Raw genomic sequence first — 26,018 nt, forward strand, 5'->3', positions numbered from 1 at the left:
ATATAGCAATGTTAAGTGTTACTGTTAGCTTTGGTCACAATGTCCACTCTGGTTGAAGATAATGGAGTTCAAAACATGGAGGAGACCACACTTTTTTTTATACAAAGAAGTCCAAATCCCTTGTTAGAGCCATTTTTAGTATGGTATACTTAAGGACACTAAAACCATAAGATATGCAGCATTTTACAGACAGGGTGTGATGGCTGTGTCATCTCAGTGTTCACACATTTGCAAACTATTAAGGTGCAAGTTCAAGTTCCCACTGCTGCTCTCTGAAAGTTGGTTAATGTGAGAAATGCCAGTGATCGCAGGCTGCAGGAGTAAACATTGCAGGGTGACAAAAAAGTGGGTGCAAAAAAAACAAAACAAAAAAAGAAAAAAACAACTGCTAAAGTCCCCCAAAACAGTACGTGACAAAACACCTGCAGACACATATTGCCTTTCAGAACTCATATGTCAACCCCCTTTAGAAGCAAATCTGTATTATTAAAGGGAAAAATCAACAAAAGCTGTAGTAAATGGCAGCAAGATGGATGAAAGAAGAAAAAACAATGTTCAGCTGACAAAAAAGAAGAACAGAAAGATGTGTGTGTGAGAAATCAAGACGGCAGCATCCGGTGCGTATGATGCAAAGCAACAGTTTAAATCAAAAAGTGCCACAGAGGACTATACATCAAAGCGAGAATCAGCCCCCAATGACGATGTTTCAAAACCAATCCCCTGACAAATGTGGTAAAGGTTGAAAATATGCTTTGCAACTTCCCAGCACAAGACAATCTGCTGATTGCTTCAGTGGACTAAATTATAATCACACATTCATTTTTTAGAATCCATATGACTTTTATCTATACATTTACAAGCAATTTAAATGTGGGAAAATACATTGAATCTACAAGCATTCCATGTAACTTGATATACATGGTATCTGAGGGTGGGTTTTACCTTATAAAATCACAAAAAATTAGGTTATGTAGAGTTCAGTGGGTCTAAAATTGACCTAAAATGATAAACTCAAGGACTATAAACACTTTGTTGTGAGGGTTACTTACTGGAACAGAAGCCTGTGGTTCTGTTTCAGTTAGCACTTCTAAAGCTCACATCCACAAATATCATGAGACGCCACACGCTTCACATTAGCCCTGCAGCAGAACATCTCCCCAAATGAGAACACTCGCCACATGTGTGAGTGTGTGTTCCACTGGTGGGAAATGAGTCTACCTTCAATAACCCCCTGCACATAACAGGAAGTCACAGCAGGAATCACCAACAGCATCAGGGTGACTCACCAGATTCAAAGAAAAGACACATGAGATCAATTTGCACAAACAGCCCCTTGGAGTCCAGATCCATTCCTCCAACACAGCGAGGCGTCTGCTGCTCATCAGGGTGCAGATTTACTGATGGAGATGACGGTCGAGTTTAAACAAAACAAACTTCACTGCACTTGTCACTTTGATCCTCTGCCAAACAGCCAAACGTCAACCATTTAAATAAGTAATTTTAGTAAAATCTCTTAAATATATTCTATGTTGGTCTTAAGCATGTTTTCTTCTGTCACATTAGATAAGTCCTCATAACAAAAAATTGAGAACTTATCTGGAGGAGATGCTGCTTACAACTGTAAGCGGCCGCTCAATTAATGTAAAATCCAGTTAAACAATACCTGTTTCATCTGGTTCCAGTGAAATGACATTTCTGTGATTTGTATTGGTGTGTTTCATTTCTTTTTAACATACAGTGCACAGTTTTGTTGTGTTTTTAAGACAAACTTCTCCATTTTAGGGCAGCCAACCTCGGATATTATGTACAAGTAACCCCTGGGGCAGAACTGACAAACAGAGAAATAAGAAGTCTTTTTACAAGTATTGATTCAGAAAGTTTCAAATCTGTCTCAAAACTGACTGACAAATTTTAGGTGGGAATAAATAACTGATTGTAAGAGGACCTGTTAATTAATGAAAATCTTCTGAAGTGCAAGTTTGAGACCCCAAATAATGAGAAGTAGGAGAGGGCCACCTTGTGGCCACTTAGAAACCAGATTCTTTTAAAAATCCTGACCTCCATTAACATTTAGTAAAGCATGATATAGTGACTAATGATCACTACTGGAGTCAAACAGATCTGACATCCATATATGTGGGTCAGTTTGTCAGTCAAGATCACGTAAATCATAAACAGTATTACAATATTTGTTTTTGCACTTTCTGTTTAAAAGTACTTATTCCATTGGCTTCAAAATGTTCTTTAGTGCAGTAAATTCTAGAAATTGGTCTTCTCTAAGTCTGCAAGATCTCAGAAGAATTTGAAGCATCTGGAGTTTAGCACCATAGACAATAGAGACCTATATTTCAGCCTCTCTTTCCAGCTGGACCTCTTCCAACTCTAACTACTAAAGCTGGCAGAGTTGTACTTCTATTACTGAGCATTACAAGTCAGTACTGCTCAGTAGATGGACACACAAGACAATTAACCAAAATTTATGAGCATGTAACGTATGTAAGTAGACATAAGGGAAAAATCAGTGGAGTTTTCTGGATAGGAAAATAATGAAGAGAGATGTAAAGTAGAGCAAACTGAACTCAGGCCATGTGGTCACAGTGTTTGCTATTTCCAGGCCGTGGCATCATGCCACTCAACACTCGGATGCCCTGGAATGGATTAAATCCATTTTTGGAAAATATGTCACTTGACATATTGGCAGTATAATGCCTGGGGGTTATTTTCTATTTGATTTAAACATTGGTATTCATAAAAAGCCTTACAAATCATTTCCAGTTAACTCAAACTACACAGAATAGCAGCTCCATCTTCAGGCCCTGCCAGATTAGGTACGATTAATCGGTGCCAGGGCTGAGTACGATGGCGCCTCCTCCAAACTGCCCCGCTGGCTGGCGCTCACATCACATTAATGTTCCATATCCAAGTATGCTTACAACATCATTAACATGACATCCGTGTACACAGTAAAGATGTGCGCAGAATCCAACTGATACTGTTCCTTCAGCTAACTTTAGCAAAGACTGTTTCTTGTTACTGCTGCTTTTGTTTTTGGTGCTCAGACAAGGATGACACTCAACAGACTCTTGCCTGTTTTCAAACTTCATCTGTCACACAAGAGAGCCGACGTGAGTGTTGAGATTTGCGCACATATGTGCTTATTGGAGGAGAAAGGTGGTGAAGAGAACTACTTTTTTATAGGTTTGAAAATGATTGACAACAGTCGAGTAATGCAGACATTACATCTTCAACAATGTACTTCCTCATTTTGGCACAGTTAGCATTCAAACCTGACAGGGAACACATTGTCATGATGTGCCCAGATAGGATACAGAGCATTCACACTGACAAAACATACTGAAATTTGGGCTCTAACATACCCAAGTAAGGGGCAGCCTGATAGCCAAATGATCAGGGCATATACCATAAAGGCAGAAACACCCAGAACAATGGATCCCTGGTTCAATCCTAGCTGACTATGGTAGTCTATTTGCTGCATGTGAATACCCTCCTCTCTCTCCCACTTTTCCTGTCTCTCAACACTGTCCCAAATAAAAGTGAAAAGCCCCCCAAAAAAGTAATCTTTACAAAAACAAACATACTCAGGTTTGGCAGGGAGTACCAAGTGTGAAAGCACCCTTAAGGATGTAACACCTTAGCAGACTTCAACAGACTTTCGCACAAGTCCTAGGCCGCTTCAAACATATGTCAGTGTCTGTTCTGTGCTGCCAGGCCCCCTCTGGACCCTCCTCCACATAGCAAACATAGTTTCCCTCATGCAAACAGCCAGTCAGCCATGGCATCTTGCAACACTGCCCACATGAAAATTGTCTGACAGTTAGCTGTGGTGCCAGACCTGCTAGTTTAAAAAAAAGTGTCCAGAATTTAAATATAGAGCAGTAACGCAAACTCACCCTGAGGACCCTGTTGGCTGTAATAACAGGAGGCTCATCGTTGACAGCTGTAACCTGGATGGACACCGTCTGAGCTGCGCTCTGCTTCCTCAGGCTTGTGTCGTTGGCCACCACAGTGAAATTGTCGGCTAAAGTTTCACTGCTGTCGTGGACGTAGTAAATGAATTCATGTTCCACCTGGGTGAAGATCATAGGAATAATTAGGGAGGGTGGAACTGCAAAACTTTATTTAAAACACAGTAGCACACAAAGCTATAACATTCTGTGACCCCTGCTATAATCTATTATTCCATGATATGTTACAAATATAGTAACAAAAACAAAACATAGGACATGTTTTATAAATCAATTAAAACTTGAAAAAATAGCAAGGTCACGTGCTTTGGTAGGGTGAGATAAGAAGGGGGTCAAACCGGGATAATGCTGTTTTTGCTTTCATTTAATGTGGTAATTTAATTGAGGATGAATGTTATGTTATACACATAGATGAGGGTTAAATCTGAAAAGATTCAATTATTTAATTAATTGAGTCTGTAATTACTGCTATGTTTATCAGTCAAATTATCTATCCATGGATAAGTTGATGGATCATTTCAATCATTATCATGAATTCAAACACCATGAAATAAGTGCAATGAATATGAGTTGTGGAGATGAAAAATACCACTGTCACACTACATAGAATGATTTATCCATCCATCCATCCAACTGCCAGTTTCTTGCTATTTTTCTGTGGTAAATGTAGGTGCCTGTTAGAATATCTCACCTGTTTCCTTGTGAAAGTGGTTATAGGCACACCAGGATGTCGAGAGTGCTCAATGTGACCGTGCTGCGGACGTTCAGTCAAACTATAAAAGAAGTTGATTCCAGAAAAGTGTCTGTTGGTGACTTTGAGCACATCCTGAGTCAGAGCCTTGGAGGCGCCTTCGTTCAGCGTGAAGTTGGTGACCTGAAGTGGGATGAATCGTGGGATGATGTCAACAGACATCCTTATGCTGCTGACGTCAGTGACCCCGTTGGTGGCATCGAGAACGAAGGTGTCGTTGACTCTATTGGGCTCCACCTGCACGTACTGGATGTTCCCACTGTTTATCTCATCTTGGGTGAAAGTGTTGACAGGGTACTGTTTGGTTCCGATGTAGCGCTGCTCCGCTTCAACAAAACGCCGGAGAAAGCCATGAGACGGGGCTACCTTGACTGTGAATACAATCTCAGATGGCAGGTTGTCCTCGTGAGTGACCTGCAACAATCAGAAAACATCCAGTGGTAAAATCTGAAATGTCGCATTTGTCCCTAAGGTTTAGTTTCCATTTAATTCTAAATGTAACTTGACAATATTGTAAAATGTAAAAACAAACATTGCTCACTATTCAGTTTTTACTCCTTCAGCCATGTTAAAAAGCAGGATGGTGAAGATAATAACTTAAACTGATCTTCTATAATTCAGATCACCTGCCAAACATAGTTTTTTCACTCTGTGATCAAAACAATTTGAATAATTAATGCTTGTTTCAGGATAGCAAGCCTTAACCTGAAATGTTGATGAATGAATAATCCATCTAGGTGTTTAAAAAATAAAGAACTAGTAAAACTGAATAACATTACATACAACTGCAATGGTACTGGATGATTGCCTTGATGTTTTTTGAAACAAAATAAAAATGGCATGGCTACTTTTTATTCGGAAATTTCAAATCTCTTCTTTTGAAACACTCACCTCTAGTATAGTTTCATCAATCTTCCCTGGTTTACCCTCTTCCACCAGTAAAGTGTTGTGATGCTGGACGATGGGAGGCCTCTGATGACTTTCCAGGTAAACCTTCACATGGATTCTCGCTGCAAGCTGAAAACTTTTAGCTTTTACTGTTAAGTTGAAATGGTCTGCCAGGTGTTTGCTGTCATTGTGCCGATAGGAGATCAGCCCGTCCTTTAGGTCACGCTGTGTGAATGACTCCTCCTTTGCCTTGTCACGATAAAGACTTCCATACTTGGGAGCCTCATCCAACCTGAAGGTGACCTCCTTATCATCTCTAATGTCCAAATTTGATATGACACTAAAATTGCTGGCGGAAAATGTCACCGATTGTCCTTTCTGAACCAACAGGCCAGTGTTATTTCCAATCTTCAGGAAAGGGTCATGTGCACTGATGTCTAAAAGGCTTGATACAAAATGTTTCCCATCTGAGACAAAGAGTACAAACCTGCCGGTGCTCACACCTTTGTGAATGAACAACACTCGTTTTTCTTCCAAATCCTTCTGTCGAAACTGGAACAGCCGATGAGTGGTATCATTAACTAGCACCAGGTCTCCCATTGGGATTCCACGTCGGGTGTAAATCAACTGGCTGTCGTCAGAGTCGGCATCGTGATAGCACAAATCTTCAATTGTGAGTAATTTCTGTCCATCTCTTACTACATGGAAAACTTTATCAATAACACGTACTGGCTTTTGGTCATTGACTAGCTGAACAGATATGTTGAATATTCCTTCTTTGGAGCCAATTTCATCATCTGTGATGGAAGATTTGAAGCCTTGGTTGGTGGAGGCTATGAAAGTGAACTCGTCTTGAGTAGTTTCACTGTCATCGTGGATGTACATTATCCGTTCATCTAATATATCCTGATTGCTAAAGGTTAAGATGTTGACATAGCTAGCATTGGAATTTGACTGACTGATCCGGGCTAGTTTTCCATGTTTGGGGCTGTCTATGACTGTGTAGAACATGTCCTTTGTACTCAAAGTCTCTGCAAACAGCTCATCTTTTGTGATAAGTTTACTTTCTCCTTCCTGAAGCATAAGTCCTTCATTTCTTATAAACACACTGTTCACGTCAGCTTTAATGGAAAACTGGAAATCATAATTCTGGGACTGAGCGTGTTTGGAAACCAGCTGAAATTTGAACCTGTCAGTCGTATCTTCATATGGTCTGTCAACTAGCTCATAATGTACTTTTAAATCTGTCACGTCTTTTTGGCTGAAGGTCGAGTTCTTCTTTAGCACTGTGGTGTCCAGTAGGAGTTTCCCTTTCTTTGGTGTGGTGAGAACCCGAAAATAAAGGTCATTCTCTGAGAGAGCCACACCTTCAACTGTGGCAAAAAGAGATTCTGAATTCAGTGTCACTTTTCTAACTTTATCCAAATCTATCATATCATTCCTCACCATGTGGTATTTCACCCACTGCACTGTGATTGGGAAGAGTATTTCCGTGGTTGCCCTTGCAGCTACATTAACTTTGCACTTAAAGTAATCAGTGGCATTGGTGGTTTGGATGTCTTGAAAAGTGCTAACGTACCTCAGACGCTCTTTTTCTAGAAGCCTTTGTGAAAACGAGTCAGTGGGTCTCCATTCGCCACTTGAGTGAAGTCTCTGGAGTTCTCCATACTGTGGGGCTTCAATGATATCATACCGGATGTCTATAACTTGTTTCACAGCATTGGTCTGTACAGCCAACTGCTTCGAACCAATTATAGCCGCCTCTCCTTGAATGATCTCAAGGCCCGTGTTGTTGGCAATCTTATACTCCAGTGCTACAGCCATAACCCTTAGAACCACGGTGTTGCTGACCTTTTCCCCATCGCTAACTCTAAGAACTATCCTTGAGTTTCTAACCCCTGTGTGAACATAGTAAACCCTCAGTTCCTCCAAGTCATCATATGAAAATGAGGTCACTGCCCTGCCAGGGTTGCTTTCGATTTCCAGATATCCTGCATCAGCATTCAGGTTCCCAAGCACAGAGAACACAAGGTCGGTGTAGGTGCTGTCAATGTCTGTGGCCTTCAGAACATCTGTGGTGAGGCGTTTCTTTGAGTTCTCCAACAGGACAAAGAGATTCCCTTCAGGTAGACTCAATTCAGGCGCATCATTGGTGGGTGTCACAGAAATATTGTAACGGTACAGTTTGTCACCATTCAGATAGTCCGGAACTTGCTTTCTACTACTAGAAAAAATTGAAAACATGAAGAAGTCATCTGGTTCCTCAGAGCCTCCGTGGATGTACATGACTCGCCCATGCCAAAGGTCCAACATGCTGAAGGTGTTTTCCTCTTGGTCTTGATCAACATCAAGCCTTATTTGACCTCGAACTGGTTGCTCACGAATTCGGAATGTAATTTGAGACTGACGAATGCCAAGCTTTTTGAAGTCTAAAAGAACTTTGATGTGTTTGGCATCAAGAGATGATCGACCACCCTCCTGGACTACAAGGTTTTTAACCTGCACAAAATTTGAGCCATACCTTCTGTCCAAGCCCCTTGCAAGGGTGGACATATACAGTGACGGTGTTGGCGTCACTAAGTGAAAAAGGGATCCTGGAGCACTTGTTGGACTCACAGTAGTTGATGGTTCTTGTTCTTTCTCTGGTTCACAACCAACTGAGATATCTTTGGTGACTACAGCATTAGAAAGGCCCATCTTGACACTGTTGACTTCTATGTGCTTTAAACATCCTTTGAAAGAGCCTCCTCTGACCCGTTTTCCAGACACAGAGATGATCCCCACTTTTCTGGCTTCTGATCTGGTGCTGTCATCAATACCTCCTACAAACAGAAAACCTTTAAGCTGAAGCCCCTTTGAACGTGAACTAATGCTGCTTTTTACCATCTCTCCATCAACAGTCAATTCAAGGCTTTTGGAAGTAAAATGCATCTTGATAGAGTGCCATTTCCTGTCATTGATGAATGTGAGTGAACGGAGCTCAGTTTTGGCTCCACCTTTCCCAACAATGGCCACTGGTAAACCTTCCTGAATCTCCAGAGCCACAAAATCCCCCTCTCTGGCTGAACTGTAGAGGATAATTCCCTCTTTAGCTGAAGTGTGCACAACACATTCAAATAAAGCCTCTTGCTGGGCATTCCAGGTTGGAAGAGAAATGTAAGCCCTGGAGCTAAAGAAGCTGATGGGATCCTCCTTAGTGGCAAAGAATTGGGGGCTGCAGCCTAAAGACACTTCATGGACACTCTTGAATCCAGTATACGGCCTCAACGATGACAGTATGTCATGCTCGTTGAAGACCACCTCCTCCAAGCAGCCTCGGAAGCCGATCGGGTTTCTGGGCAGGTAAAGTCTGTCTAAGCCTCCTGAGCCTCCCACATAAAGACCATCTACAATGTTGAGATTGTGATGGGAACCTGGCATATTTACAATCGTGTGAGAGTTTTTGTCAACAGTCAGGGTGACGTTGAGCTGCGCATGGTGGACCTCCACAGAGTGCCAGGCCAGATCATTGAGCTGGGTGCCTCGCTCCGATTCCAACATCTGCTCCCCTGATCCAAGGTCCAGTTTCAGCTAAGAGAAGAAATAAAACAACTGGATTTCAAAATATGCTGTATTACAGAACTACAAGCCAAAAGCACATTGTGATAAAAGCAGAAACTCAGCTTCAAATTTAAGATTGTCAATTTAGAAGAGATATTCTTCTGATGTCCCACATTAAACATGACAGCTGTCATTGTTAGAAACGCTAGAGGTTTAGATAAGATAAGATAAGATAAGATAAAGTTCTTTATTTCTCCCCACTCCAGGGGAAATTTACATTGTTACAGCAGCTTATGTAACAGTAGACATAGTGATAAGAATAAAATAATAATAGAACAATAGTATAGATCCAGGAATGACAGAGTTGGTCTGTGGGTCTACCACCTGCGTCCAGACTGATTTGTCTTAAAAATTTATATTATAGAGTGCCTAGATAGCTCAGCTGGCTGAGCGGGTGACCCATAAACAGGGGCTATAGTCCCCGATGCAGCGGTCATGGGTTCGAATCCAGCCCCTAGCCATTTACTGCATGTCATTCCCCCACATTTCTTGTCTCTCTCTCTACTGTCTTATATAATAAAAAAGGCCAACAAAAATTCTAAACAAAGAGCTTATATTATAGAATACTGTAATAGCATACAGACAGTCATTCATGGTCGAGGTCTACTGACTTGAGTGGAGGTCAATGCTTATTCCTCTAACACTTTGTTTTATTTTTGCATTATAGTGACCTCTATTAGCAATTATTAAATGGATTGTCGCTAATTTGCCAGAGATAGCTGTGGTGCCAAAAGAAGGAAGCCTTTTGATCTTGATGATCCGCCAACTTTCGCTTTATTCAGTGAGCAAGTCAAGATTTACAGTTCTCCTGAAATTTCTCAACATCTAGTCTAGACAGCATTTTTTGTTGGCATTGTTAGTACTTCAAGGATGAATCCTGATAAAGTCAGTGGTACCTTGACTTTTCCTTTGACACTATTATGAGTTTGACATTTGTAGTTGTGAGTCAAGTTTCTCAACGAGTATTGGTAAAATTTAGGTAGACTTTGATGGATGAACTGTAATAACCGATGATCCCTCAATTTTTCATCTAACTGCTACTATCAGTTCATTCAAAACTTAGACAGTAAAAGAGAACATGTTATATTTACTAAACACATGCATGTTAGCAAAAATACAAATGCAAAAATAATTAGGTTCTTAAACTATTTATTTGTTTCAGATAATTATTTGTATAACTTATGACGTGTACAAATGAAATGATCAACTGTAGATACTGGGACACCTGGGAAGGGCAACACCGGGTTTATACTGCTCATTTGCCATGATGTCATGATGTTGTTATCACAGGGCGCTTTGTCTGCAATTTAAAGCAGGAAGAGCACTATTCTCTCTTTGCCTTCAGCTACATCCTCATAGCATCATGTCACCATCTCAAACTAATGCTGCATTTACATGATGCGCTTGTCAAGGCTTGCTGTTGAGCCGCTGCTCTCCATGCAGGGGTTTCCAGGCAGCAACGCTCATATCTGACTCACATGCAATGACACCCTGAGCCAGAGGAAAACTTGTGCGGGTGAATAAAAATAATTTAAAATCGTGACCAGTGCCAGTTTAAAGAGCAGGGACGTGCAGCTCACTCCTCGTGCTCAGTGAAGTACAGCAATGCAACACAGTTGTCAGTGTGATTCATTCCCGGCAGCGAAAGTCTAACACAAAAAGAAGCTTAGTCACAAGGATTTGCCGAGTGTGAAGCACAAAAGCTATATTTCAGATCTCAGGACTTCCTGTGTTTCTCACGTTTGTGTCTGCATATTAAAAAAAAGGCTTCCAACAGTACATGTGTCCATTCTGTATGCTGATTTAGCCTGGCAGAGCTGCTTACAGGATGCTATAGAAGTAGTCTCAAAGGAAATCTTAAATCCTCCATGCAAGACTCATGTAGTGGGCTTAAAATAGTGCAGCCAACTTTGGAAACAAACCCATCCTAAATTTTCAAAAAGTGCCCAAGGTGAACATACAGTATTTTGCCATTAAATCGGAAAGAGGTATTGCATATTACATTTCTTTCTATTAGAAACTGACACACAGTTTTACTGTTGTTCACTGTTGGTTTTTCTGACCTAGTAATTTAAGCTTATTCGACTATGAAACTCACTATGCTCATTAATAAATATTACAGGCCATCTCAATTATTCATTACAAGAACAACACTGGTTGGTTCATGTATGAATGCTAAGTGACTTTTAAATAACTAAAACTTTGAAGGATGATTTTTAGGACATTTTGTGACTAAACTCAACAAAAGGTCACTGCAGTTTTACTCAGCAAACACAGGCAGGAAACTATTACAGCAACTAACAATGTTGAAACCATTTTGCTGTATAAGGAAAAAAGAACAGCACAAAGAATACCTTCTTCCATAATATTATAGAGGATGAGACTGTATAAAAAGCACAATACATACTCAAGAGAATGGAATGATTTGTTGTTCAATCGAAAATGATTGATTGATTTCATTATTTTGGCTCCAGCCTCTCAAATGTGAGGACTGGCTGCACTATCCTATTTCATATCACTCTAAACTGAAGGTAATCATATTGTTTTCCACTGTTGGTCATTCAAATTAGGATATCTGAAGATTTTGCTCTTACAGTTGTTTGACATTTCATGGAATAATTAACTGACAATAAAAATTAATACAAAAAAAAATCATTAGTTAGCATATATATATATTATATTGCACTGTATGACAGTGACAACAGCACAAAAAGTGATGTAGCACAATGATTAATAGTTTAAATTAGTTTAACAGAATTCAGTTGTTGGTGAGAGGTGGTAAGAGGCTGGTATGTGTTGCACAGTGATCCCGTCTAAGTCACCTGGCTGGAATGAACAGTTCCCCAACCACCACTCCATCATTCTCATACAGTGAAAGCAGCGACCTCCTTAATTCTGCTGTGACAAGAAGTGACTAGTGTGGAGTTAGTGCTCAGCTGACACCACACAGGCTTGTCTGCTTGTATTAACTGTGCTGAGAGACCGACACTGTCATCTGAGATGGAGCCATAGCTTACGGTGGTCGGCGTTGGTGTGTCAGTTGTGTTGTGCATGCAGTCGAGCAGAAGCTATTGTGTGTATGTTTTTTTTATGCAAGTAAGTATATGTGCAAATGCATGTCCATATATGCTTGAACACATATGTTCCTTTGCTGGAGCCATGCATGTACCCACCTGCAGGCGACCAGCATGGAGCTCTAGTAGCAAGTAGCTCGCCTGACCGGCAGCGAGAAACAGCAGGCCGTTGGTGCTGGAGGTCCGGAAGCGAATACGGAGCACATTATGGTCGGACGACTCTGCTGCCTTGAGCTGCACAAAGCCGTCACCATAGAAGGAAGCTGTAAGGGAGACATCAAAGAGACACATTTAAAAGAATAGAAAATTAGAGAGCGTGTGTTCAAATGTGGCGTTCACTGTCTTTCGCAGCTGACATCACAATTATTAAAACTGAGACGAGTAGGAGAGAGAGCTGGAACAGAAAGTACAGTAGCAGCAACTACAAAAAAACACGGAGCAAGTCAAGTCAAGCATTATGGTCTTAATATAGCCAACATGTGACATTTAGATATAAAAGCCAGTCTAATTATCATCCTGGTTGTTCTTTGCAGAGTCTGTGGAAGTGGGAAGCACATGCACACACATTCCCCCCAGAGCTTTACAACACACACAGTTCACAAATTATACCCCACCTGATTCAAAAGAATGCTAAGATTCTTTGGATAAGCCTTCATGGTGGGCTGGTTGTGTTTGTACTTTATGTGCTCAAACATGATTTACATGCGTTCAAGTATGACAAAAGTAAAATTATCACAGCTTTAAAGCTTGTACCTATAGAACAATAACCACCTTTGACACGAAAGAAAGCTATAGCGACAGAATTGCAGGTTTATGTTACGTTTGGAGCTTCAGGAGAAAGTTGGTACTGGACTGTCCAAAACTGTATTAGTGACAAAAGTGAATTTTAAAGGTATTAGATCTTAATGCCATAACAACAGCACACAAACTGAGGCAGTGGATGAGAAGGTAGCTCGGAGGGAGTCGGACATGTTTAGGCCTGCCCTGCCCTGACAGGAACCTTCAACCTGAACATGAAAGGCTCTGACGTCCCCACATTGTCTGTGGCCCCATGTTCCAGAAACAGCATGGCGGACGTACCCAGCTGTTTCTTCAACCTCACTTCCCTGCCATTTCACATCACCCTGTAATCGGACTAACGTGCTCTGAAGCGTTCTCATCTCCTTGCCTGGGCACCACCAGTTCAGTTTTTAATGAGCTCCAGAGTCCCACGCATATTCAAAGGTTAGCAAACATCTTCGCCTCTGTGAAGAAACATGCCCGTTCGGTGTTTGATTCGTTTGGAGTTCATGACTCAGGGGCACGGCCAGCCTTCTGCTAATGGGCCAGAGTGACTCACTGGGGACGCCGGATGAAGTCAATGTGAGTTCACAAACAGTTTTCGCTCCTAAAAGGGTTAATGCCCTAATGTGTAGTTGGCTTGACCAGATACAATCTGTCCAAACAATGGATTAAAAATGTGTACAATTAAACTAGTAAGGCCTGTAAATGAGCCCTTCAGGCATATCAATATGCAGTAATCAATTAACAGGGGCTAATAGTAGAGAAAGAAAACAGTGTGAACCAGCGTTAGTGTATTTTTTAAAATGACATGAATCTTCTGGAACACAGTTAAACTTTTAAGACATAAATATTTAAGAGCTTTTTTTTTTATATAATCGTTGTAACCTCAACAGCAGAAGAAAGAAGTCTTTAATTATTTCCTAATCTCCAAGGCCTTCTCCAAGAACTATAATTTAAATGTTTTAAATTTTAACAGCCAACTCAGTCTTCATAAACCTATACTTAGCAGACAAAAAACGCGTTTTTCCATTATGAAGGACGACAGAAAACACTAATTCTCTATCCCTAAGACGGCACTCATCTGTTTTACTTCCTCTGGACTAAATTTTCAACCATGCAAATAAAGATCTTTACTTTCTAGATACAGTTGTGCTCATAAGTTTACTCACCCTGGCAGAATTAGTAAAATGGGGACCATTCTTTAATGAAAACATGAATGATCAGAGCAAACACAATTGCATGACAATAAATAAATTTGCATGACCAATACCCACTAATGAAAGAAAAGCTTTTCCATGATCAAACATCCATCCATCCACTCATTATCTCTACACCGCTTAATCCTCATTAGGGCCACGGGGGGCCTGGAGTCTATCCCAGCTGACCCAGAGGGAAGGCAGGGGACACTCTGGACAGGTCGCCAGTCTATCACAGGGCTACACATAGACACAAACAAGCACACTCCATTCATACCTACGGACAATTGAGAGTTACCAATTAACCTCAGCATGTTTTTGGAATGTGGAGGGAAGCCGGAGTACCCAGAGAAAACCTACGCGTGCACAGGGAGAACATGCAAACTCCACACTGAAAGATCCCAGGCCCAGGCCGGGATGTGATCTGCAATGGTGCTATTCACTGAGCCACTGTGCAGCCCTATTTTCTAAAAAAAAAAAAAAAGAAGACAATATTTCACAAATTTTGTCAGGACATATAAACTTACAAGCACAACTGCAAATTATGTACAACATGCTTTATGCAAAAGTCACACTTTGTTAACCTGAATTTATCCAGTTACGGTGTTTCATACATCTGCAGCCCCCTCTTCTTTGATCCCAGCAAATAGAGTTTGTCGATTTCTTGTAAGTACTTTCATCAATATTAGCGTGCTGTTTTTTCAAGTAGTCAATTAATCGTCCATAAAATGAGGAAAAAGTAAGAAAAAATGGCAATTTCAATCACATTGTGTTCTCCAAACAAAGTAAAATCACCAACACACTCAATTTAGTATCACATAAGACTAAGAAACTAACAACTGAGAAGATAAGGACTATTTGGTCTTCATTACATAGCTGTACAAATGCCAATAACAGTAATTTTCTGTTTAACCAATTGATTACCTAACTACGCTTGCAGCCCTCTAATCTTCAGTACTCTAATCTTAATTTAATTTTATTTATTTAACCTGGAAACGTTTCATTACAGAAGAGATTAAGGATCTCGTTTTAAGTGCCTCTTGGCGAAGAAAGGCAGATTACAGACACAAAACCATTTCAATTTCAAGGTTCACTTAAAGATTACAGTGTCATAAATTGACAAAAATATATGTTGCAAGTCATCAGTGTCAATGATCATACAAGGAAAATGTGCATATGAATGAGTCTAAGTCATGTAAGTGGCATCATATTTAATAAAACCTATCTTAACAAAGCCAGATCTTAAAAACAAAATGTGCTCAACTTTTAAACAAGATCCACTCGTTAGTTTATCCAAAATAAATGCGCTTCTAGTTGGCCATCTTTCTTCATGTTACATCTCACATGGTTCCCTTTTCATAGCCCTAATTATAGCCGGTGAATGTTGCACTAAATAGTAGCATTACCGAATTTTCTAAAAATATTAAGCCCCAAACCCCCAAATGCACAATTTTATATAAGCACAGACACGCTTGAAAAAGTCAAAAATATGATGGAAAACATATCCTTTGCGATAGGTATTGATATACAACTATTTTGTCATTTTCACGTGATATTTTACATCCAAACAATCACATGAAAAAGTATTTTTCCACTGACCAGTGTGTGCTAAACTCCAGTCCTCATTCGGCTGTAGTGACGGTTAAATTGTTAAATGTAGCTGCAAATAAACACAACTGATTGGCCCCAAGGCGTACAGCATCCGCCACTGTTTATCCTCAGAGTGACGTTTACTGTCCTCGCTCTTTTATACGTCATGTTCATTCATCTGACCGGCTCTGTGTACATAACAAGGATTAGGCATTTCCAAAATCTGGTCAAGAGGAATGCGGTAGGATATTTTCGGTTAAATTCACAAGGATGCACGCTCAATTGTATCTTGGCGTCCTCACGATGACGTTCAAGTCATAAGACTGGACGTCAAGTTTGGTTAAAACAACAAAAAAAGGTCTTCCTGCCTAACTTGCCTATAGGGAAGTGAATTCTTGGAAAGATGCAGAATGACTACAAAAAGGTACAAGTGCATGGGGAGAAATATTTGGTTGCTTCAGCTTTTTTTTTTTTTTTTTTTGGTGAAACGTGGACATTTTAAGGGGTATGTTAATGAAAGAGCAGCCAGAGAGCAGAATCCACGTGACTGCGAGGTGTTTCTTCTGTAATCTACATGTCTGCAGGGCTGCTCTCTGTGCATTAGGGACATTTTTTTTCCTTTTTTTTTGTGAGATGTCACACACCGCTTCTTAAGCAACAAAGTGACAGGACCTTTTAACAAGCATCCACATACAGTTAATTTGAGGGGCAAAAACCAGAGCTTGTCACTGCCTGTGTGCTCACTGCTCAGTTTATACAACAAATCGGACTGTGAAGTGCCTCTTTGGCTTTTTTTGTTGACCGTCTTGCCACTCCGATGCATTGTCAGAGCCTGGGATGCCTTCGGAAAAGGCTTGTTTTGTTACACGAAGGGAAAAAGGAGAACATTCAGAAATGCACTGAAGTAAAGAAAACATCTATAGTAAGGATATGGTGAGTCACTGTGGAATAATTCTTGATTATCCCCCGAGGGGCACTGGCACTCAGAATGAAGGCTGAATTTAGAGGACACATGTCCGGGATCAAATCAACCAGACAGGCTGTGAGGAATGCCCACATGGTTGTAAATAATATACATATATGCCATAAAAGAAAAAAGAGAGAGAGAAAAAACAGGCTTCCCCCCTAGGTCTCTCGACACAACTGTCCATCCATTTGTACTCATTTGAGTGTGCTATTGTCACAGTCAGATAGTTCTTCCAGTGCAATGGGCATCACAGTCCCATTTCTGCTGCCTCTGATAAGGTGAGTGTGTATCCATGCATGCACAGATTAGCGAACCTCAACCGCAAATCAGTTATGTGAGAGGAATATTGAAAATATCAGCTCATTTAATATTAAAAACAACAGGGAATCACGATGGAAAAAGCTAACAGAAAAGGAGGGAGTCGTGACAGTGCAACCTGTCCTCATTCATATCTTTTTAATTCTGCTAAGTGAGGTCACTATCACCACTGCCGCAGGTCAAGAAAACATTTGACAAATCCTCTGTAAAGTGACACTAAGCCTGCTTTCGGAGATGCTACAGAAATAGTGCTGCAGCGTAAAACAGCCTGCAGAAAACGGAGCTAAATGTTATTTTGTTACAACAAATGAGAAGCTGTCGGGAATAAACAAGTCTTCATGGAGAAACTACAAAAAATAGCCCAACTTAACTACTATAAAGATATGATTCCAGTAATTAAACGCAGCCTAAATAAGTTTATTCCTTGCCTTTTTCCTCTCTCTTTTTTTTTTTTTTTTTTACATTAACAGTCTGTGAAAGTTGCATTTCTTACCCCCAGACGCCACTTGGACCAGGAGCGACCACCAAAGCAGACCTCGGAGCAACAACTTCTTGGTGCTTTTCGCATCAGAGTCCATCTTTTCTGGTCTCGGTGGAAACTCGAACGGTCACCGTCTGTCCGGTTACATATTTACACACTCGGTTTCCGCCTCTTCACGGGTCGGTAACGCTTTAAAACGCCGCAGCTCGTCGGTCCAACGGCGAGAAACACGCAGAGACTGAAGGAGTGGAGGTTCACTCGGTAGCGCACCCGCAACTAACTCCGCCTCGTGCGTGTGAGGCGGGAGCGCGCATGTGAAGACTAAGCATTTCAAAATAAAAGCTGAAAGAAGGAGAAGGAGGAGAAGAAGAAGAAGAAGAAGAAGGAGGAGGAGGAGGAGGAGAAGAAGAAGAAGAAGAAGAAGAAGAAAAGAAGAAACGCTGCAGGTTTTATTCATCGAATCACCATGTCTTCTTTCAGACTACTAATAAAGAAAACATCCAAAATACACATACAAGTGCCACTATCAAAATATATTGTTTATACTGTGAGCCAAAAATCTGGACTTCTTACAGTTTTTCTGATGTCTATATTGCGAAGGTTTTTTTTTTTACAGAGAGGTTTCTTCATATTCAACTTTGCTGTTATTGTAGCGTACTTAGATAAATAAATGCAGTGGTGCATCTAATCAAAAGTGCAAAAGAGGCAGTGAAAGTGCAGTGCATTGTAAAGTGGTATAGCTTTGATACTGGGAGTGCAAACTGTGCATGTGAGTGTATATATATATATATATATATATATATATATATATATATATATATATATATATATATATATATAAAAATTACATGGTATTTTTTATGTAGTGATACAAAGAGATATTTAATATGCCTTTGGTAAAAACTTTGAGGCTGGCTTTATGTAATGTTCTGATTTGCCTTAAGGAAATTATTGCAAATTGGGGCATTTTTACAAAATTAGTACAAATAATAATAATTGCCTTTTTGTAAGTAATCAACTGGGAAAGTTTAATAGTAATATCTGTTAGTTAAATTTTTACTCCATCAGCTGTCATGTCAATGAGGTTTTTGTAGATTGTTGTCATATTAGTGCCCGATTACTGCTGTTTGGAACTTTGATATGTGTGTTTGAAAGATGTGATGGCACTTTATAGAGACTGAAGGTACAAAAACAGGCTTTAGACTTGATGATTTCCTTCAAGTAAGTTTATTAGAGTATGCCAGTAACTGGTTATCAATATTTTGTTTTCCAAACTCGAGGCTGTAATAAATCAAGAAAAAAATAATTTCATATTCAGTATCCATAAAGCAAAGTTTGCCTGAAATAAGAAGTACAGATTTGGTATTTGGACTCTCATGTTAATACTGTGTATTATTATCTCCATCATCACGAATTCACTTCACATTTACTTTCTTTATCAGTGCTTGATGATGCAAACTTGATTCCGTTAAGAACGCGTGGCTTGTGGCTACTCCGTCGTGGTCCAAAAATAACAAAAATAACACCAATAGAGTCCATATTCAAAAAGTCATTGACCAAACTCACAATTATGAACGGATTCATCAATTTATTTACGTCCTGGAGTTCATCAAAAGTAATGAAGAACGAAGTCTTTCCAATAAACAGTCTTTCACGCCACGCCACGGTCAAAAACAATTTACTTCTTGTTTTGCGCCACACCTGTGGCAATTAGTGTGGCCTTTAAATACACAGGGAACTAATTCACAGCACCACTTGCTGGTTACTGATTGAAATGGCTCCAACAGTGGTATTTGAATAACATCTCTCCAAAACATTACTATAATGTTAACCACATTTCAAACTACTAAGAATTCTTTTCAGACCATAAATAAAAATGAATCCACCTGTAAATCTTACTCACAATCACACAACTGTTAAAAGTACTACGCCATTATTATGGAATCACAACTGAAATGAATTAAGTTAAATTCAAGGTTAAATATGATTCACTTCGCTGTGTTAGAGCAGATACTGTAAACAAAGTAGAGTTGAGTCAAAGTATGGCACTGTCAGTAAATATTAGTGGTGTGTGGATGTTGTGCTGTTTTTGGGACCTCAGCAGGTTCCCAGAAGTTTTCTGAACTCCTGTTTGATACAGCTGTAGATCACATGGTAGAATCGCCTGTTGGACGCCATGAGGTCGGTGACCATCTCGGTGTGGTCGACTCTAGGCAGCAGGTAGAGCGACGCCTTCACAGACAGCGAGGTGAGCAGGTCAGAGAACTTAGTGGAAGATTCAACAGGAACGATAACGTCATTGGTCCCGTGGAGCAAAGCGAACTGAGGCACTCTGGACAGAAAAGAAAACGCTGTCATTGTTCGCATTTCAAAATAAAAGCAGATTTCATAAATATCACTGATGTCGAAGCTTGATGTTTCTGATCTTTTTCTCTCACTTGTTGAGTTTGTCCTGGCTGAGCTCCTTCAGTAAGTGTGTCGGTGAGTAGTACGGAAAGTTTTCCACCCCATTCATGGCTTTGTGCATCGTTGAGACGTATTCGATTGCTCGCTTTTGCTCGTGTTCATAGTGGTCCATGATGTCGTAGACGCCGCTCAGACCTGTCCAGGATACAAAATAAATGACCGAACTTGTAAAGCAGGATTAAAGGAAGGAGACAGATGGTCAAGATCCCGCCCTTTTTGGCAAATGCATTTAAGGAACTGACTTCAAAAAATGCTTTTATCAGAAACTGTTGAAGTTGGCAAGTAGTCTAAGAGGACAGTTCTGCCCTCAGGTAATAAAATTTACAATAATCTAGGGGTCAGAAATCATTTTTATGACCTGTTGGAATGATGGCATTTGATCATGGTCACCAAAGCCACCAACTACAGATCTGGTCCTGGAACAGCTCCAGCTGCATGAGAGACCACAAATACCTAAAACTCTAAACCCCAATTAGCATTATGCGGGGGGAAAATACAGGAAAGAGTCATCATAAATAAACACCCGCAGTGATGTCTGAACTCAAGAAAGAGGGAGATGCTGATCTTAAGGCCTCACATTTATGGTTCGTGTCTATAGATATTAAACAACCAACACTGCTGGCCGACATGTTCAAAGCCTTTGATAAGGTGGATCATACTGAGCTGCTGCAACATCTAACCTACTAGGACCTGGACTATTAGTGGAGGTAAACAGCTACATGACTGTAGGATGGCAGAAGGTGATGGCAAATAACACCAACAACCTTTGGTCAAAGTTACATCTCTGATCCTCCAAAGAGGTGTGGTCTCACTGTAACTCTTTTTCATACATATTCATTTCGGACTGGACTTTAACCAGCAAAGAAGAACCTTAACTTTTACCTGGACTCTGATCTCAGTGATGACAGATTGAGCAGGTAGTGAGGAAAGTCTCTATTCCTTTCTCCCCTTTTTAACTGTTCTATTCAGACCTCATCACCATCGATACTGCTGTGGTGCAGCTGTTTCTGGAGAACAACAGCATCCTTTTGTTGTGGGGGGCAACAAATGGTAGGTGGCTCTGCTGGTTGAAAAAAAGGGCCCTCAGGATCAACTCCAGAGGCTGCACCCACCCACCCACCAAACACACCACCCATCCCTTCAGAGCAGGAGGGAAATGGGAGCAATTCAGCTTAAATAAGTACACACATGAAATCCACTTTATGACCAGTTCCCGCAGACAACAGAGACCAGTTCAAACAGACAGCTATGAGTGGAAACCATATTACACACATCCAGAGCAGAACAAAGAGGCTGAAAGCAGCAACCCTGACTATAACTACCACACTGCACAATAAAGAACTGATGGGTTGTTTTTGTTCTATGTTCTTGTAAAATGCATGTATGGTTACAACTGTAAATGTGTAAGTATGAGGCATGGGTGTATGTTTGTAGATATATGTGCTTTAAAATCTGAAAGATGTGTTTTCTGTCTTCATTAATGTCATTTCTGCTTATATTTAGTTGTTAGCTGTTAGCATGAAGGCTGATAAAGCCTCATGCAACATCCTGAAAGTTAGTATTCATCAGCATAAACGTGTTTATACAGGTACTTCGTGATGCGCTGCAGTCCTCACCAATAATTCCTCTTATCGACAGTGTGATGTTTCGCTGCTTGCTGGACTCAATGAAAAGCTCCTCTCGTGCATCAATGAGAAACAATGTGGTCAAAGCACACAAATGTGCACCTGCTGAATGGCCAATTAAAACGATGTTGTCCTATAAAAGACAAAAAACAGAGCAGCATGCAAAGTTACATATTGAATGTGAATATCCAAATACATAGCGATGCAAAGATGGACCTTCAACAAAAAACAGGAAGCAAAGCATCAGTATTAGGTGGGATTAGTGGTTATTCATGAGGTGAGTAGCTGTGGGATTAAAAGACCGATGAAATGGCTTTAAGAGCAAGAAATTTTATATATCATACAATGGCAGTTTTCATTCTTTGGGGATTTCAAGTGAATGGTCTTTCTAGTCGATGAATCAGTGGGTTTTTATATAATACTTACTTTGTCAAAGTTAAATTTCTGTCCATTCTCTTGGGTCCAAACCAAGCAGTCAGCAATATCTTGGATCATCCCTAAAACATTTGTCTGGCAATCACATGAAAACACCAGTCAGTTTGGAAAACAGTGTAACATTCATAAACATTTTTTTAATCTATCTATCTGCTGGGTTACCTGGCTGTAATTTAATGTACAGTTCACTATGTATATGTTGCACATGTTACACAATTCTAAACAATCTAAAGGACACTGGGGTTACTGTGTGTTGTTCTAAAGCTCTTACCTTGGGGTATGTGCAGTAATCAGGACAAATTACAATTGCATTCAGTTCTTCAGCCATGTGTCTCGCCAGTAAACAGTAAGTGGATCTTTCTCCGGAGCCCCACGCACCTCCGTAGATGAAAACCACCAGCGGTGCAGACACATCTTCAGACTTACCCACATGTGGAGGATGGTACAAGTCAAGCTTGTTGCCTCTGCGGCCAAATGTGATGCCCTTTTAAGCAACAAAACTATGATTATTGACACATTTTTGAGCGCTGTGTAGACACTGAGGTGACTTTATTTACTGAAAAATAATAATGCTTGAACCTGCAAACAAGCAGATTTTTTTCACAGTAACGCACCTTTTCATAATGCTTACGGTTTTCCTCATTCTTATACCAGGACTTAAACTGAAAGTAAAGCTTCCCATACTGGAGGTACTTGAGGGTTTCCAGCGTAGCTCTGGTCAAACAGTAGATCCGCCTGATTCAGAGAACAAACAGAAAAGAGGATTAAAAAACACTCTTTTTAATGACCAAACTAAACTACGAGGGACAAAAATAAATCCTAAAGGTACCTTGGTTTTAGAGCTTCTATGTACTTCTTATATCCAGGCTTGTTGGGCCAACCGTAGAGCCACTGGGCAGCCAAGGAGATGGAGTACGGGAGGCCGACCAACAGGACGCCCACCATCACAGGAAGCGACATGTGGTATTTTATCCCAGACCTTCAAAAGTAAAAAATATTATTATATCAGGATGTTATTCTTTTATAAAGTCATGTTCTTGAAAATGTTTTTTTGAGAAGATCTTACATGTTGCAGCTGAGTCTGTCTGTCCCTACAAACACTAAAAAATTGAGAATGTAAATAACAGGGAAAAGTATAATTAGTTATCAGACATACAATGGTAAAATGTCAGAAGCACAAACTGTAGCTGCAGTTTTTAGAAACACTTACCAAGACAGTTTTGTAAAGGATATCAAACTGGCTTAATTTATATCCAGCAAGTAATTAGGCGATGCTTTATAGATCTGTAAGTAGCCATAAATAAATAGAAATTTAGGGACCACAGGTTGTCTCACTCTTGCAACACATTTTCAGGTATTTATTTCACCAGGTAACAACTCAAACCAGGCATTTGGTATGTGATGTGTTAAAATAATGCTCATAACTCATCACTTAGTTACTTAACATTTATAATTAGATAATATATAAAAAATAAAATAAGATAAATTGCGTTCAAATAGGAAGGTATCCATTATCCTTACAATTATTGACTTAGCAACATTTATAATTTGGTTGTTGTCCAGACGTACATTAACTCCAAAACATAAAGCAACAGTGTTTCCTAATTATTATTATTATTATTATTATGCTGCTTTAGACAGAAGAAAACCTACACACTTGATCTCATTTGCCATGACTAGTCTACAAGATAATTCCGTTTGATGTAACTTAATTTATTCCAATTTAGGGGTTCTTGGATCCACAAAGTTTTCTTCTTTCTTTTTAAATCTTTATTTACTAAACACAGAGTTTGTTGACTTGCAGAGCAAAATAAGGCAGGGAGACAAGACAAAACACACAAAAAAGAGGGATTTGGTTGCAAAAACAAATGCAAGGTCAGTGTGTGGAAATACTTCAGCTAGAGAAACGATGATGTTGACCTAAAATAGGCAGTGGTTTGAAATTTTTGCTACTATACAAGACAACACAATAAATAGTGTATTTGATTATTTAAATTAGCACCACAAAGCTCTGTATGACGGATATAAATCCAGATCTGAATGTTATCAAAAGCAAAAGATTATTTTGGATGCCTTCGCTAGTGTTACACTATATGTAAAATGTTCTTATTTCAGCTTTTTCAAAATGATTTCTTATTTTCGATGCTGGTGCACTTCCCTACAATATCACCCCAATTAATATAGGATGATTAATTCTTTCCATGTAAAATTCTTGTATTTCTGCATATCTTAACATCTTACTTTCAGCTTTTCCAGCCCTGTTTAGAGCCATTTTGTTGTTTGCAAATTAGAAACTTACCAAAGATAATTAATGACTTGAGTAGACCTGACATTAAAGAGAGCTTTCACAACGTGGCAACCCAAACATTGTTGTAAATAATGGCTCATGACTTACCTATAGAGAACTGATAAATGGTTAATAAATTATTAATAAAGTAATTAGCCACATTTTGACTTAGAAAGTGGTATCCAGGTTTCTTTGCATGTGTATTAGCCTGCCCTCTAGTGATACTTTATACAATAACATCATCAGGAAGGAATTATTTGTTAAAAGCTGCATTAATGTTATTTATACTCAATTTAAGGACAAGAAATAAAATCACATGACCCTTTGAGAGCTGTTAACTTTACATTACTAGCTGACATTAGCTAGTTGTATTAGCTAGGTGCAAACTGTAACAGTGAGGCTGCTTTTAAATAAGAAAATAGGTCGTTACTTGCTTCTTATAATTCCAGAGTAAAGCTAACAGTGCTGTTTATTCAATTTAAACGAACCACATAAGCAGAAGAACTGGTCAGGTTATCAGCGTTTTGTAGCTTAAGCTAGTTTACAATTTGCTTCGGGAAAACAATGCAAAGGTCAAGAAAGCACAAGAAGCGGAAGTAAACATACCGAGAAACAGTCATATGTAGCGGTTCATGTCGAAGCCCGTGTCCCGGGTTAGTTTATCCCGTTAATAAGTAACATAGCGTCGGAGGAATCGATGCTGTGGGCCACCTGAACGGATACCTGGCGTCCTCCAACAGCCGGTGTGTCGGCCTGACATGAACAAAGACCCGAGCAGCTCAACCGGAGAGAAACCGCCCTTCACTTCCGGTTTGGTAACAATAACTGAAGAGAGCTGTTCAAAGAAAAACGTTAAAGTCTATGGAGGCAGTAGAGGTGTTTTTAAAAAATTATTATTATTATTATTATTATTATTATTATTATTATTATTATTATTATTATTATTATTATTATTATTATTATTATTATTATTATTATTATTATTATTCATTGCTCATGTAATAATATCACCACTTTCAAGAATTATTTTATATATATTTTTTGGTCTGGTTTTGTTTTATAAAAATTTTTGTCGATCGGTTGGGATTACTCTATTATAACCTTTAATTTATCACTGTATTTTTGATCACGTTTTATTAAATCAATTATTATTATTATTATTATTATTATTATTATTATTATTATTATTATTATTATTATTATTATTATTATTATTATTATTATTATTATTATTATTTTAAATCTACCTATAAGGCACTTTGAATATCCTCTCGGTGCTACATAAATAAGAATCAAGAATCAAGAATCTTTATTGTCGTTGTGTTTCCACACAGCAAAATTACGATTGGTGACTCCCAGCAATAGATAAAAAATAGAAAAAGGCACACTATATACAAATAAAATTTTTAAAAAAATACCAAAAAGAAATAAACTTGCTTGTTAAAATGAAATCTTTCTGTGTTCTATCTTAATATGACAAGGTGTGCCTTGGAAATATGATAGGTTTAGATAAGATAAGATAAAGATAAAGATAAGAGAAGATAAGATAAGGCAGAACTTCTTATCCTTGA

At 39.3% G+C, this 26,018-nt stretch overlaps 2 protein-coding genes across 4 annotated transcripts in view; both read right to left on the minus strand.

The window, feature by feature from the left end:
• cspg4ba (chondroitin sulfate proteoglycan 4ba) overlaps positions 1 to 17,918 on the minus strand; it is a 30,783-nt gene extending 12,865 nt beyond the window's left edge. Inside the window, exons 1-5 of the mRNA XM_023269177.3 lie at positions 17,647 to 17,918; positions 12,399 to 12,562; positions 5,629 to 9,195; positions 4,678 to 5,151; positions 3,912 to 4,088 (exon numbers count right to left, since the gene is read on the minus strand). Coding sequence (XP_023124945.2) covers positions 3,912 to 4,088; positions 4,678 to 5,151; positions 5,629 to 9,195; positions 12,399 to 12,562; positions 17,647 to 17,731 — 4,467 coding nt within the window. The 5' untranslated portion in view covers positions 17,732 to 17,918. The remainder of the gene's footprint in view (positions 1 to 3,911; positions 4,089 to 4,677; positions 5,152 to 5,628; positions 9,196 to 12,398; positions 12,563 to 17,646) is intronic.
• Positions 17,919 to 18,842: 924 nt separating this feature from the next.
• si:dkey-193c22.1 (uncharacterized protein LOC567837 homolog) lies at positions 18,843 to 25,243 on the minus strand. Of its 3 annotated transcripts, XM_023269173.3 has the most exons (10): positions 25,054 to 25,243; positions 23,371 to 23,444; positions 23,227 to 23,260; positions 22,990 to 23,139; positions 22,775 to 22,895; positions 22,432 to 22,644; positions 22,152 to 22,235; positions 21,717 to 21,858; positions 20,073 to 20,235; positions 18,843 to 19,966 (listed from the first exon to the last, which is right to left on the minus strand). In XM_023269173.3, coding segments are annotated over exons 3-10 (1,110 nt in total). In that variant the 5' UTR covers positions 23,229 to 23,260; positions 23,371 to 23,444; positions 25,054 to 25,243; the 3' UTR covers positions 18,843 to 19,731. The 3 variants fall into 3 exon arrangements, with proteins under 3 accessions (XP_023124941.1, XP_023124943.1, XP_023124940.1); XM_023269175.3 differs by lacking the exon at positions 23,371 to 23,444; XM_023269172.3 differs by lacking the exons at positions 23,227 to 23,260; positions 23,371 to 23,444.
• Positions 25,244 to 26,018: the final 775 nt, after the last annotated feature.

The sequence above is a fragment of the Amphiprion ocellaris genome, chromosome 6 (genome assembly GCF_022539595.1).
Source record: "Amphiprion ocellaris isolate individual 3 ecotype Okinawa chromosome 6, ASM2253959v1, whole genome shotgun sequence".
NCBI classification, from domain to species: domain Eukaryota; kingdom Metazoa; phylum Chordata; class Actinopteri; family Pomacentridae; genus Amphiprion; species Amphiprion ocellaris.

Excerpts from the sequence above, each read along its gene's own strand:
- si:dkey-193c22.1 (XM_023269172.3), bottom strand. Across the intron at positions 22,896-22,989 it reads ATAGAAGCTCTAAAACCAAG|GCGGATCTACTGTTTGACCA; the intron begins GTACCTTTAGGA and ends TCTCTGAATCAG. Across the intron at positions 22,645-22,774 it reads ACCGTAAGCATTATGAAAAG|GGCATCACATTTGGCCGCAG; the intron begins GTGCGTTACTGT and ends GTTGCTTAAAAG.